Source organism: Charadrius vociferus, unplaced genomic scaffold (genome assembly GCF_000708025.1).
Source record: "Charadrius vociferus isolate BGI_N301 unplaced genomic scaffold, ASM70802v2 scaffold472, whole genome shotgun sequence".
In the NCBI taxonomy this organism is placed as follows: Eukaryota; Metazoa; Chordata; class Aves; order Charadriiformes; family Charadriidae; genus Charadrius; species Charadrius vociferus.
Genome location: NW_009647735.1, coordinates 1,202,621 through 1,215,964, shown reverse-complemented (window position 1 = coordinate 1,215,964; position 13,344 = coordinate 1,202,621). Strand labels below are relative to the sequence as shown.

At 38.2% G+C, this 13,344-nt stretch overlaps 1 protein-coding gene across 1 annotated transcript in view; it reads left to right on the top strand.

Moving 5' to 3' along the window:
- The window catches only part of HDX (highly divergent homeobox), a 39,602-nt gene extending 27,801 nt beyond the window's left edge, over nt 1-11,801 (top strand). The window contains exons 5-9 of the mRNA XM_009881684.1: nt 1,243-1,450; nt 4,741-4,820; nt 7,673-7,756; nt 10,398-10,520; nt 11,165-11,801. Of these exons, the coding sequence (XP_009879986.1) occupies nt 1,243-1,450; nt 4,741-4,820; nt 7,673-7,756; nt 10,398-10,520; nt 11,165-11,290 (621 nt within the window). The 3' untranslated portion in view covers nt 11,291-11,801. The remainder of the gene's footprint in view (nt 1-1,242; nt 1,451-4,740; nt 4,821-7,672; nt 7,757-10,397; nt 10,521-11,164) is intronic.
- The last annotated feature ends 1,543 nt before the right edge of the window (nt 11,802-13,344 follow it).

Genomic DNA, 13,344 nt, shown 5'->3' with positions numbered 1-13,344 from the left:
GAAGGCCGGGGAGAGCCCGCTCAAGACGACTGTAAGTTAACAGTTGGCAGAGGAATTGATTCCTGGCTCTGAGAAGGAATTTTGGATGCCAGCGGAGAACTTACTTAGATGGAACTAACTGTCTGGGTACAAGAGCTGTTAAGTAGAATTGAGGTTGGATGAGAAGTCAAAAGCCTGAGTAATGCAAAGGAAAGGAAAGAGTAAAGAAGTGAAGAGTTGCAGACAATTCTTATGACATCATGTTAAACTCTGTTTTGAATTTTTAATAATTTTTAGTGTAGATTTTTCTTCATTAGAGAAAGCAAGTTAATTAACAGTTATACAGATCCACTTGGAGAATTTTGAATGTGATTTTTTTTTTTTTTCCTTTTTTGAGACTGTCAGTTTTGATATAAAATGAACTTAGAGCATCTATACCCATCTAATCATGAATGGTTTTGCAAGTTCCTTGGTCCTGGACCTGTTTCAACTCCCACCACTGTTTACAGTATGCTGTTATACCATATTGCAAACAATGTTTCATAAAGGCTTGCTTTCCAGCCAAAGAGGACGGAAGGATAATACTGCACTGAGCTTAATTCTGCCAAGTTATATTCTGTCATCAAAGTGTAGTCATGTAGAACTACCACCTTGGACAGTTTCTTCCGTGCTGTAAGAAATCCTAGAACAGGCAGGTCATTTGGGTCGTTGGATGCTTTAGTCCCCTTGTGGAAGTTGCAGAGTGGGAGAACCTGGATCAAAGATCTTGTGTTAAATTCCTTGAATAATTTAGGTGGGGAGAGACCTTACAAAGTCACCTAGTCCTACTCTTTATTTAGAGCAGGATTGACTTCAGAGTCAGGTTGAGTTTCTCAGGATGTTGTTCAGTAAACTGTTGAGTACCTCCAAGGTTGGAGATGCCAAGACTTCTATGGACAAACTGTCCCATTGCCTCACTGTAAAGCTTTTTTTTTTTCTTTTTTCTTAATTCCAGTCAGAGCTTCCCTTGCTGTGACTTGTGACTGTTGCTTCTTTTCCTTTTGCTGTGCACCTTCCCTTTTCCCTTGTACTGGAGGATTGAGCCTGGACACAGTGTTCCAGGAAGCAGCGTCATGAGGGTCAAATACCGGCAAATAACCACCTCCCTTGAACAGCTGGCTACACTCTTGTTCCTGTAGTATAGATGTGCTAATTTCACTTGGTTGTGGGCCTGTTGCTTTTGTTATAGTTTCTGATATCATTCATGTTTATTTCTCTTACAAGACTTGGATTGGGAATCGAAGACGGAAATATCGTTTAATGGGGATTGAGGTCCCACCCCCTAGAGGAGGTCCTGCTGATTTCTCTGATCAATCTGAATTTGTTTCTAAATCAGCACTTAATCCAGGAGAGGAAACTGCTACTGAAGTGGGGGATGATAATGATAGGAATGATGAAGTATCAATCTGCTTATCTGAAGGAAGCTCACAAGGTATTTGAAATGCAGTTATTCCTGTGCGTATATTTCTAATTTTGTGCAGTGTGCATGCTTTGGATCCCCTGTTGTCCTCATTCCAAAAAGTCTGAAAGAGTGTCTAACAGTCACAATTTATCGACCTTGGCCATACTGAAGGTACTGTTTGGTCTCTTTCTTCTACTACTCCGATGTGAATTTTTTTTGGTTTTGTTATCACAAAGCTTGCAGAAACCTTTTATCATAAGAGCTCTGTTTCTGCCAGATTCACCCAAAGTTAAATGACAAGTTCCGGTTTGCCGGTGCACCTGAGAGGTGGACTCACAGCGAAAGTCTCACTTCCCCAGGAGGCCAGCTTTTAAAAAATGCTCTCTGTTAACTGGCCAATTCTACACAGCCAGCTTGAATATCCATTCCTGTTAGTCTGAATCACACCAGCAGTTCTCATCTAAACAAGTACTAATGCGTGTGAGCCTGCCCGGTTTGAGCTGATCACAGCTATGTGGTTAGTTTTCCTGATATTAAGCTCATGCTGATGAGATACATTCAGAAGGTATATTAGCTCAGACTTGGTCTTGAACTAAAAGAGCTTCGCAGTATGTCAGAGTATAGCAGAACGTCTGCCATTATCTGTCTGCGGTGCGTATATGGTCTCTGACAAGCAAATACAAACCGACAGAAAAGATCAAAGTCAGTAGCAGGGGACTACTCAAAGCCTTAGAACTGCACACACAGGGTGCCTGTGTGTTCTCAGTAAATTGCATGATCTTGAGTGATAAGTGTCTCAAACTTAATTCCCTTTTACTCCACCTCTCAGAACCGCATGACCACATTAAATCGATCTCTCCCTTTCCCTTTTGTACGTTAGCGCTCTGGGCCTAGGGCAGACGAACTGCCGCTCGGCACAGGCACTAGCTTCACAAGCTCAACTAATTGCTCCCAGTGCTTCTGATTAGAAGAGATCAATAAAGCCTTTGCTCTCTAAACTAAAAGAAAGTCTGATCTAGTGCATGCTATTGCAGCTTAATGTGCCAGACTTGATCTTGTCATTTTGTCTGAACAATTTAAAGGAAAGAACTAGAAAAATGGAGAACTGCTAGGAATGAATTTGTGATAGCTTTGTCATATTCTACTGTAAAGAGAATACGATGATAAGGAAATGGGTCAAGTGATTGAAAGCCAAGTGAGATGCAGAATCTAAGAGTCCTTGATTTGCCTGAGGTGTGGAAGGAACTGATTTAGTCAGATCTGCTTGAAAGAAAATGGTGACAGGGGAAGAGTCTGAATTCTCTGTAGTTTGAAGTGAGGAGTAACACTACACTTATTGAACGAGGCTTTCGGAAACAAGATAAGGCTGTAAGACTATGAGTAGATTATTAGAGCCACAGCATCCAGAAATCCCACTTCCATTCCTTTATTCTAGCACAAGAATTATTTTTATTAATTTCTCCAGTTCAAAGGAGTAGGTTTCACTGCTGCAGCTCAGCTTATTTTGAACTTCCTAGAAAATATTTCCCCCAATAATCACATATACTATTGAGTCACAGATATGTGATTGTTTTAATATTTGAGAACTCTAACTTCTGGTCCTAATTTATAAAAAAAAAAAAAAAACAAAAAAAAAAACACAAGAAAAAAACACTGTCAAAGACAGGAAAAAGATATTTTTAGTCACCTAATTAGAGTGAAAGTGTTGATGGCACTTGCTTTTAAGATGTAGTGTGTAAATATTTAAAAAAAAATAAAAGCGGTGCAAAATAAAGCATTAAAGTTCTTATAATACCTTACCGTTTTTAAACAGATGTTAATTGAATTCATACTTTGTGTAAATTAACACAGCTCTGTGGAGGCTATTATAGCTGTGCCAGTTTATATTAGCTGAGGATGAGTATTTAAAAAGTTGAAAGTGCTGTAGGGAGTTGCTTCATTTGACTATTGAATCCAAGTGGTGACTGTCCGGGTTACTGAGTGACCGGTGCTTCACACTGCTTCAGAGTCCCTGAGGTGCATCTTCAATGACCTTCGCTGCTCCGAGTCTAACGATGGGGTCATGTACTGCTCCCTGCTTTATGGTTCTCCCATTTGGACCCATTTGCTTTTGCTGCTAGCAGAAATTTTCCTCTGAAGTTGTGGCCTGTGGCAGATTAAATTCATCTGAAACAACTTCAAATAAAATTTGCTCAGTTTAGAGATATTTTACTGGTAGAAGAGTAACTTAAAACAATAACTGTCTCTGTATGATCTGGTCTAAATATTATCCTCTCTTTGCAGCTGTTGGTAATCTCCGGTTAAATCCTGTTACCCCTGTGTTTGTGTGGAAGTGATAGACCCCTGTATCACTATCTGCCCTCCTTTTCAGTATCCCACATGAATATCTGCTGCCTGTTCACTCACCATACCTCCTTTCCTCTTTAGGTGCAATAGCTGGACTGTTTCACCCTCTTAGTGCAAACTCTACCCTCTGCAGAACTGTGTAATTTTACTGGCACTTGGAAGCGGTGTATTTCCCATTAATAGCCTAGCTGTTAATGACATCATTTAAGTTTTTTGTCATAGTTGTCTTGCCCTCTGTGTTTTGGTTTATTTTCTGATTTGATGTTTCTATCAACCACTTTCTTCGATAGTATATTAAATGTGGAGAATTAAAATAAATCTGAGAAGCATACTTAATCATAGGGATGAATATGCTTATCTTCCTTGTTTTTTCACATTGGCCATAGTCAGCGCTGACAGAATCATCTAATACTTGTGCTTGAAATTTAGGGATAAGATTTGCTCACTTTTCAAGTGTGCACTTTGCTTATACTTAAGAGAGCAGCTTAGATTCACTAGGAATAAACATTTGCCATATAAGAATGAAATAACCTGCTTGATCAGTTTTTGGCTCAAAACTAGTCAGTGCCTGCAAGGAGGAGGTGGGATTCTGATATGTACCTTACAATTTCAGGGCATGCAGGACTTTTCATACTTCGATAAATAAAAAAAGTTCTGGGGACCTCTGATAGGAAACTCTTCATCACCTTTGAATATTCCAACCTGAACCTAAAAACAGGAAGGTTTTGGTATGTTGCAAGAGAGCAACTGATAGTTTTCCTGCTGTTTCAAGTAGTGATTGCCGTGACTTTGCCCTGAAATATTTGTGATATGATGTCTTTTTTAATATGGGATACAGTATTGTTTATGAATAGACATTGATAATATGACTTTGCTTTTGTATCTAGCAGATGACATATTTAGTGGTAAAGACTATTAATATTCCTTCAGCATAAAATTTGAATGAAATCTGAAAAACTAATTTATTTCTGCAGAAGAGGCAAGTGAAGCTCTTCAAAATGAAGAAATCGGTCACAAAGATGATGACCAGAATCCAGTATCTACTGATAATGTGGTATGTATACCTTTCCCTTTCTACTAATGTGACCTCCTTAATTGCTAATGTTGAGGTTATTGTCTAAGACTAGTGTTTTTCATTACATGAAAATCTCAGTCGAGTGCACTAAGAGTCCTTCCTTATTGGCTGAGCACTAAAAGAAACTGTACTAAAAGTACTAAAACATAGAGCTATGCATATTCAGTAGAAACTGAATTATACCACTTTTTCTGTATTGTAACAATCTGGTGTTCTTTTTCTGGAGTGCAAAGCACAACGCTTGGGTGCTGCTTCATAAGTACCTAATACTGTAAAACAGTAAAAAACCCTGAAAAATAATTGCAAGTGGTTTTCTGTAGCTTTAAGAAAGTCAAGTATCTTTAGTGCTTCCTCTCTTTAGCTACCCTTGAATATGTGAGAGCAGACCAGGGTGGGTATGTACTTTTCATTCCCATGCCCTTGACAGGGCATTATTTAGATATTTCTTGTTTTCTCACTTGCATTCACATTGAGTCAAACCCAGTTGTTCTTGCTGGTTTTAATTGACTGCAGTGAGACAAGGGAGGAAAGACAGAGGGAGGAGTCATGGCAAATAATGCAATATATCCCCTTTGTTTAGCCTGCCTTCTCTCAAATTAGAAGAAAGGAGAGGAGGAAGAGGAGCGAAGACCCCAAGTGGTAGGGTAATTTTTGTCTTAAAAGTTATCTGCAGACTGAACAGGTGATGGTTCCCGTTCCCATTGCACTCGTATTGCAGTCAGAGATTAAACGACAGTAGCTCATGATGAAAATCTTTGTCTTACATTAATCACACACAACCTGAAGGTGATCGGGAGACGCTTTCCCGTCTCTATATATGTAGAGGAGAGAACGTTTTCTTTCTTTTGTTAATACATGATCATCTTGTGCGTAAACTGAAATCCCAAAGCTGTATTTTTTGTGGTTGCCTGAATAGAAGCAGTTGCCTTTTTCCCTTCTGTTTACCTTAATGGCCTGCTGTGACCTTAGATATAATCACTCTGATTTTCAGGCTGATGCATTTACCATGGAGATGCAGAATGTAAAATGACAAAGGTAAAAGGTTTGCAAAGATGATGTTTGAGAGACTCAGTTCTCCGGTCTACATAAACTCCAGTATTATATAGCTTGATATAATAAGGGGGAAGAGGAGTAGTTTTTTCATACTCTGTTCTGAAAACACTGTGACAAAATTTTTAAAATTTATGCAGTTAAAATTGGACTAACATACACTGAGCTTGCGTAAGAGATAGGGTTTTCTTACTTGAAATTCTAATCTGTTCTTTCCCCTGCTATTTTAAAATGTATAATTATAAGAAAGATAGTGTGAATGTTTGGTATTTATTTAGACACTCGTTCCTCAAGCTGAGGCTAAAAACAAAAATATTTGAATCACAGTGTTACTCAGGGTATGATACAGCAGCAGATCTTTGTGACGTTAAGCCTTTGAAATGTTATCACTTCAGCTGGGTTGTCAGACACTGAAGCACAGAAAATGTGGTTTACCCTCCCTACCTTCAACACATTCTCGTGAGGTTGGTGGTTACGACTAGTGAGAGACTGTTAGCTTCCCTTTAAGGATTTCTCCTTGGTGATTAGAAGAAAATTTCTGATGACTGGTCTGCAAGCAGACAGAAGACACATATGCTGCAGAGAAGAAACCTCCTCTAAAGTAACACCCTGAGAACTAACCATGAAATTGTTGTTATGTCAGGGTGGGCCCTTGCCTACATTGTATTTAACAGTATACTAAAAAACATAGTAAAATTGCTTTAACTTGCTGTAAACATGTATGAGACTATATAACTGTAAAAACAATGCATAATAGTTAAAAAAAAAAAGAAAAAACTGAAACCTCTTCTTTCACTACCACTGCTTCCCTCTCAAGAATACAGTGAAATCTGTAGTTTCATCTGGGCAGTCATCCTTCTGAGTTCTTGGTAAAAGATGCCATTCTTAGCGCTGTCCATCACTACTAATTCCATGTGTTTGAGATCTAGCTTAGATATGAATAAAGATTAAAATCTCATAGGTGCACTAAAATGTGTAAAACTTGTGTTTTCTCATGTTGAAACAACCTTTTAACATAATTTTCTTACATAAGAAGGTTTTCTGTTGGGAATAAAAACAGAACATGCAAGCGGTAAATAATGTAAAACTGAGTCTTTTAAAACTTGAGATACAATTGTAACGTGTTTCTAAGTTCTGAACAGCATTAAGATCGGCCTTTAACGTTGTACTTCAGATATCTTTAGAAACCCAATATAAAAAGCTGCCAAGAATTTTTGTGAATTAAGGAAAATGCCCGTGTATATGCATTTGGGAACTGTCCTTCCTACCAATGTCCTCTACTGTTCAGGGCATATGACTTGCGCTGTGGCCAAAGAAGGCCTCTTCATTTTTTTAGGCAAGAAGTAGGTCAGGTAGGTCTTGCCTGTCACTTACCATAATGTCTGTTTTGCTCCAGAGGAATAAACTTTCATAACCTTCTTTGCCCTGCAGAAGGCCTTCAACAAAAGGCTTACAGAATAAAATGCAGGCTTATGCAGGCTGTAAGGAGATGTAATATGCAACTTACTGCCAAAAGCGTGGTGACATATAGCTCCTCCTCTGTAAACAGCCTGAGTCACCATGGCAGCAGCTCTGAGTTTCAGTTTGGGTTCTTCCTGGATCTTGCGGCTGAGGTGCATGATTGCCATCTAATGGGGGCTCCACAATTCAGAATTTCTCATGAGCGAGCAAAAGGTCCTGTTACCTTTGTCCTTTCATGGCATTTTGAGATACAGATTGTTGTTTATTTGCCTAACCTATGCATTCGAATATTTGGAATAAACCGTTTACTTCTGTTTCAGAAAATAGAAATTATAGATGATGAAGAAAGTGATATGATAAGTAATTCTGAAGTGGATCAAATGAGTTCTCTTTTGGATTATAAGGTGAGTAATTGGACTATGAAATGTTAAGCAGGATAGTCCTTCACAGAACATTCAGGCGGGTGTATCTGTAAGGAATTCAGCGAAGGTGTGGGGGAGCCTGGGACTCCTCTGCACCTATCGATGTACTGCACATCATCCCCTCAGTCACATCTCCTTATCCCATTTACAGCCAGATACCCGTATTTCAACCCAGAGGGAGGCAGGAAAAATCCCATTCTACAGAGCAGTTACATTACTTTAGTTGTAGCCATCTGAGCTCCCACCACATGTCCCAAACAGAGCGATTTATTTAGCCTCTACACCAAAACCTTCTTTTTGTGCGAGAACTGGTCTTTGGAGTGTTAGGCACACTTTGACATGCAGCGTGATGCTGCCAGCTCTGGAAAAGGGCAGAACAGCTGGAATCCTCTATTAAAATGGGGGGATCTGAGAAGAAGTCGTTCTCGCAATGTAGTGCAGCACATGTCTGGAAGCAGTAGTGGGAGGGGAAAAAAAGCAGTTGGATACCTGACAGCCGCTGTCCTCTGCCAAATGGTAAAGGTTATGTGTGTGTTACTGCTCTCGTAAGAGTTGCCACAGTTGTGTGTTGTATATTGAGCATGTCTTTATCTATGTAGCTGATTTTTTTACTTAGAAAACAGGTATGTTCTATTAATGATAATTACAAAAATAATAAATAGATGATCTTTTCAGAACAAAAATTACTCCTTCAAGCAGTGTTTTCCTGGTAAGGGCAGGGGAGAATGAGTATGGAGAGGGAATGACCTTTTCTTAATGTCACCTGTCACCACAGTGAAAGGCTTGTTGTGACAGCATGCCCTACAGAACCTTGTTTGTTGTTTGACGTTGGTGATTAGTCTTTGAGCCTGTGTGTTTTCTGCATAAATCTAAATTTCTTCGTTGGCTGGGCAAAATCCATTGCAAAATAGGCAACTTCGAAGTTTCCATCTGAAAGAAATGCATTCGGCTAATTTTCTTATGGAAGCCTAACCTGAAACAGTATGGTGAGCAGTGTTTTGCCTGAAGAAATGTGAATTTTCTGGGGGAAAAAACCAAACTAACACTAAAGTGGAATTACAGCCAGTGTAGCAAATGTAAGCATGAATATCAGAGCATGGTTCTATGTTATTAAAAAAAATAATTCATCATTAAAACAAAATAAGTTCCAAATTTTAAGTTCACTATTGATATTTGCTTATGTAATTATTTGCTGCCACCAAAACCAGCCATCCAGGGACATTTTGCATGCAAAACTGCCAACCTAATGAATCATATGGTTGCATAAGCAAGGGTGGGGGTTTTTTTGCCTCTGATATCCCTCGGTAAAATGCAACACTTAACGTGAATTATCTGTGAACATAAATGCTTACTTTGTGTATTGTGCATTGTACACAATTTCTATGTACGTATTTTCTTTATTATCTTCTGGAGGATGCACATTTGGTGCTACTATGCAGACGCCTTTTGCAAAAATGCACAATCATGTTGGTCTTGAAAAGTGAACTGTTTATTTAGGTTACATGTTCTTTGCAAAGGTAAATAACCAGAGAAAATTAATTTTAGCTCAACACTGATCAACAGATTTAGTGTTTTGATCTTGCATACCAATCAGTTGGTAAGTTTGAAGGAGAAGGCATATTTGGAATAAACTGAAGTACTTATCAAATCTGAATTTTTAATTGATTTTTTATTTTTATAATAAGTGATTTCAAGAACAGTAACATGTATTTATGCAAAGGTTGGAAAAATGCCTTTTTAGCCACAGCATGCACATTACTGACATTTCGCCATTTTGCAAATACATTCTTATTTATTCTGTAACCTGAGAGATCTTGAGGAGGTTGGTGAGCTGACACTTCATGACACATGTCAAGCTCAGCTGCGCTAGAGGATGCTATATTTTAATTTGTGGTAGCTTTGAGCAATTTTCAAGTTATTTTCCCTGGTCTTTGTGTCAAGCCTCCTGCTGTAGTAATGGAATGTAGTTGCTGTCTCTTCTCACAGTCACCCTGCCTTTTCAAGATCACTTCTCGGAGGAGACCTGGGCTTTGGTGCTTTTGTGGGGGTTTTTTTATTTATTTTAAAATGGAATTGGAGGTCATCATTATAAAATAAAAAGCAGTGCTTCTTTAGAAGGTTCATGTAAACTTTGGCCCAAGTCATTAGTGCTTTAATGATAGTCAGTAATTCTGAAATGCCGTGTCTGCATGTAATATGGTTGGCTATCACGTGACTCTTGTGGAGGATAATGAGAAATGAAGCCAATTTTCTGCACAATATGCTGTTCATTTCAGTAGTTAGAAGAGGCTTAGCTGCAAAGTAAAGTTACTGAACAGAAAATCGGTTCTGTTTTACCTCAAACCAGGACAGATATGCATATGCAGGTTTAGTGTGACACTACTGGTCGTTCATCAGAAACTTCTATTTGTATCCAAAGTCTATGTGCATTGTTCTATAATTCTATAACTATAGAACTTTTGGCTGTACTTAATACTGGTTTTAGCAGGAATCATAATAAACATATTTTCACTCATTTTCACTAAAAAACAATTTAGTTTTAATGCAAGTATGTTTAGGTGTCATTAAAAAGATGCAGTGCTGTTTATTATTTCCAGGACTTTATGTAATTTTCCCCCCACAGAATGAAGAAGTCCGATTCATTGAGAATGAGTTGGAGAATCACAAACAGAAGTATTTTGAACTACAGACGTTTACTCGGAGTTTGATACTTGCTATTAAATCAGATGATAAAGAACAGCAGCAGGTAAGTCTTGAAGTAGGTTTTCATAATAGAAGGCATTAGTCATTCTGTGGTTTGTCACTCTCTTGGTTTTATTCCATAGTGCCCACAGGCTCAAATTATGATTGGGGCAGCGTTGTGCTGAATGTCTTGTACACAAGGAAAAACTGAACTTTAAACAAAAGAAGGATCTTGTAGTCTACACAAGCAATGACATAGACAAAGAAGTGTGACTTTTACAAAGGGACAACCAGTGCACCAGTGTACACTGAGGGACTGGGATTCGTCTGTCGTGTGACCTAAGATGTGAGATCTAGGAAAAATAGCTAGGCTTCTTCAGTTCCAGTGCACTGCGCTTAATACATAGCACTTCTCTTAATGCTTGGTTGGATCATGTCTTATATGGGTAACATTTTGTGCTTTATTTAGGAAGAGATTTGGTTGCTTTTATTTTTTTCCTTTTGCCTTTAAGATACATCATCTTGGACAACGTTTTTCCTTTCGAGATCTATCAATGCTGACCTCTTTGTTTGTTTGTTTTTACCTGTCCCATACCAACATTGACTGAAAAGCTCAATAAAGTTTTTTCACTATATGTTTAAAAGGCATTTGAATGCTGACATAGAATGTATACCTAATACTGTATTATAATATTTTTTTAATTATAGGCACTGCTCTCAGACTTACCTCCTGAACTAGAAGAAATGGATTTCAATCATGCATCCCCAGAGCCTGATGATACCTCATTCAGCTTGTCGTCTTTATCAGAGAAAAATGCCTCAGACAGTTTGTGATTTATTTTTTTTAATTGACAAAAAAGAAACCCTGTGTAACATATAGGTTTCAAGAGAATGGCATTTTGCTATCCAGTGTTCTTCAGTCCAAAAAAGAAAGCCCAAGGTGAAGTAGACCTTCCTGAAGGATGACTGTAGTACGTCATGGCTACAGTTTGCAGTGTCAAGAAATTTCGAATGTTATTTTTGGTAAATGGAAGAACTGTGTGAGGAAAGGTTTCACTTTTAGCAGTTTGGCTTTGATTAGGATAACTTCTGACTTTCCAGAATAACTCTTGCTCTGTAGCGAAGTCTTTTTGAGCAGGGATCCAAGAATGGAAAACAAATGTCCTGTTATACAGACAGCTAATTCTTCAGAGTTGCTTACTTACTAGTCCTGTTTATTATTTTTTTCCCCATTTTTACTCAGGTAGGTGGACTAAAAATTGGGAATCCAAATAGAATAACGGGCGTTTTATGAGTTTTGCTTGAACCCTTTTGAAATCTGAAATTAAACTAAAGTGTTTTTCATGATGTGACTTCAGATTGTTGAATCTTCCGTTTTCTGACCAAAACAGCTGAAAAAACTTTGAAAGGCTAACTGAAAAATTTGAATTATTGTCAATAAATTATTAATATAAAGAAGCAGTCATAAGTGTTGTAACAAATTAGATGGATATGGGAAACCTGATAGCTGCAGAATGCAACTTTCACAGTAGCAATGGGATTAGATGTTTACACTACTGTTTAGGGTTTTATGAATGTAGTTACAGATTTTATTTGTTAAGGTCTGAATGCTAAAGTTCTGTTCATTGTTATAAGTATTGGTTATATATTTTTCCACAAACTTTGCTCCATTTTATCAAGACACTGTCATAAACCCACAGCTGTCATTGTGTCCTGAAAGGTATTCCAGTGTTTGGAATTGAGCTTTGCAGACCTTCTAAATGTGACCTGGTTTTGAAGTAGCCCCATCTGATGAAGTTTTTGGCAACTGCCATGTTACAGTTGTCATCTCTAAACTGTGAGCTTGATTGCAGGCAGTGGCTGAAATTAATTTCTTCTTTCCTGGCTCCCGTTCACATTAAATCCCTGTACTCATCTGATTAAATGGATGTGCAGACACATTCAGATAAATTTTGTAGGGCATGTGTGTGCATGCCCATAATGTTGATGCTCTATAACTTCTAATCTGAATATTCCCCAGCAAGCATTTTTGAAACAGATACCTACACAGTCTGGTAAAAAAAAATGATCTTTCAATTTTATACCAAATAATTATTTACTCTGGTGAATCCTTATTCATGCAGTACAGTAAGTAATCCCCTTAATTTCAGTGGGAGGTCCAAGGTGTAGCTCAGAAAATCCAGGGTGTTGGGGAAATATTTTTTTTTTCCTTTAATACTGGGATAAACTCATGATTTTAGATTTTTTTCAGTCTGGTCTGTTCCTCCCCAATCACTCCTGAAGCTTTTTTTTTTTTTTTTTGAATCTGTAGTGAGCTCTGTTCTTTCAGGTTTTTTTCTGTCTCTGGGTTGTCCTTGGGCATGGGGAACTTTTAACTGTATTGTTAAATGCCAGCTGCATAAAGGATAGTAGCAGTTTTAAAAGCTGTTTTTAAACAAAAACAAAACAGTTTCACAGTTCTGGCTGCTATACGATTCAGTTAGTTCCCAAAAGACCTCTTACCATCTATTCTACAGAGTAACCCCACAAAAGCAAGCTGTTGGGCCTCTGTTTGAGTTTAGGCATTAAAGTCAGAGTAGAATCCCAGGAGAGAGGGAGGGCGCTCTGTGTGACGAGGAGGTAAGCGGTAGGTTACTCATCCTTTCACTGCCTGAGCTGAAATGTCACATCCGGGCTGGCAGACACGTCCTTACAGCCTTCCTCTAAGGAAGAGCAGTATTTTACATGCCTCTTGAAATGATCACCAATCAAAAATTAATTCAGGTTTGTGAGCAAAGATCACAGTACTATCCTTCAAGTGTAAGATAGGGCTCAACTGTAATTCTGCTCACTCTGAAAAAATCATTTATAAAGGGTTTTCTGTACTGGGTTAACAATGCTTTCTATTA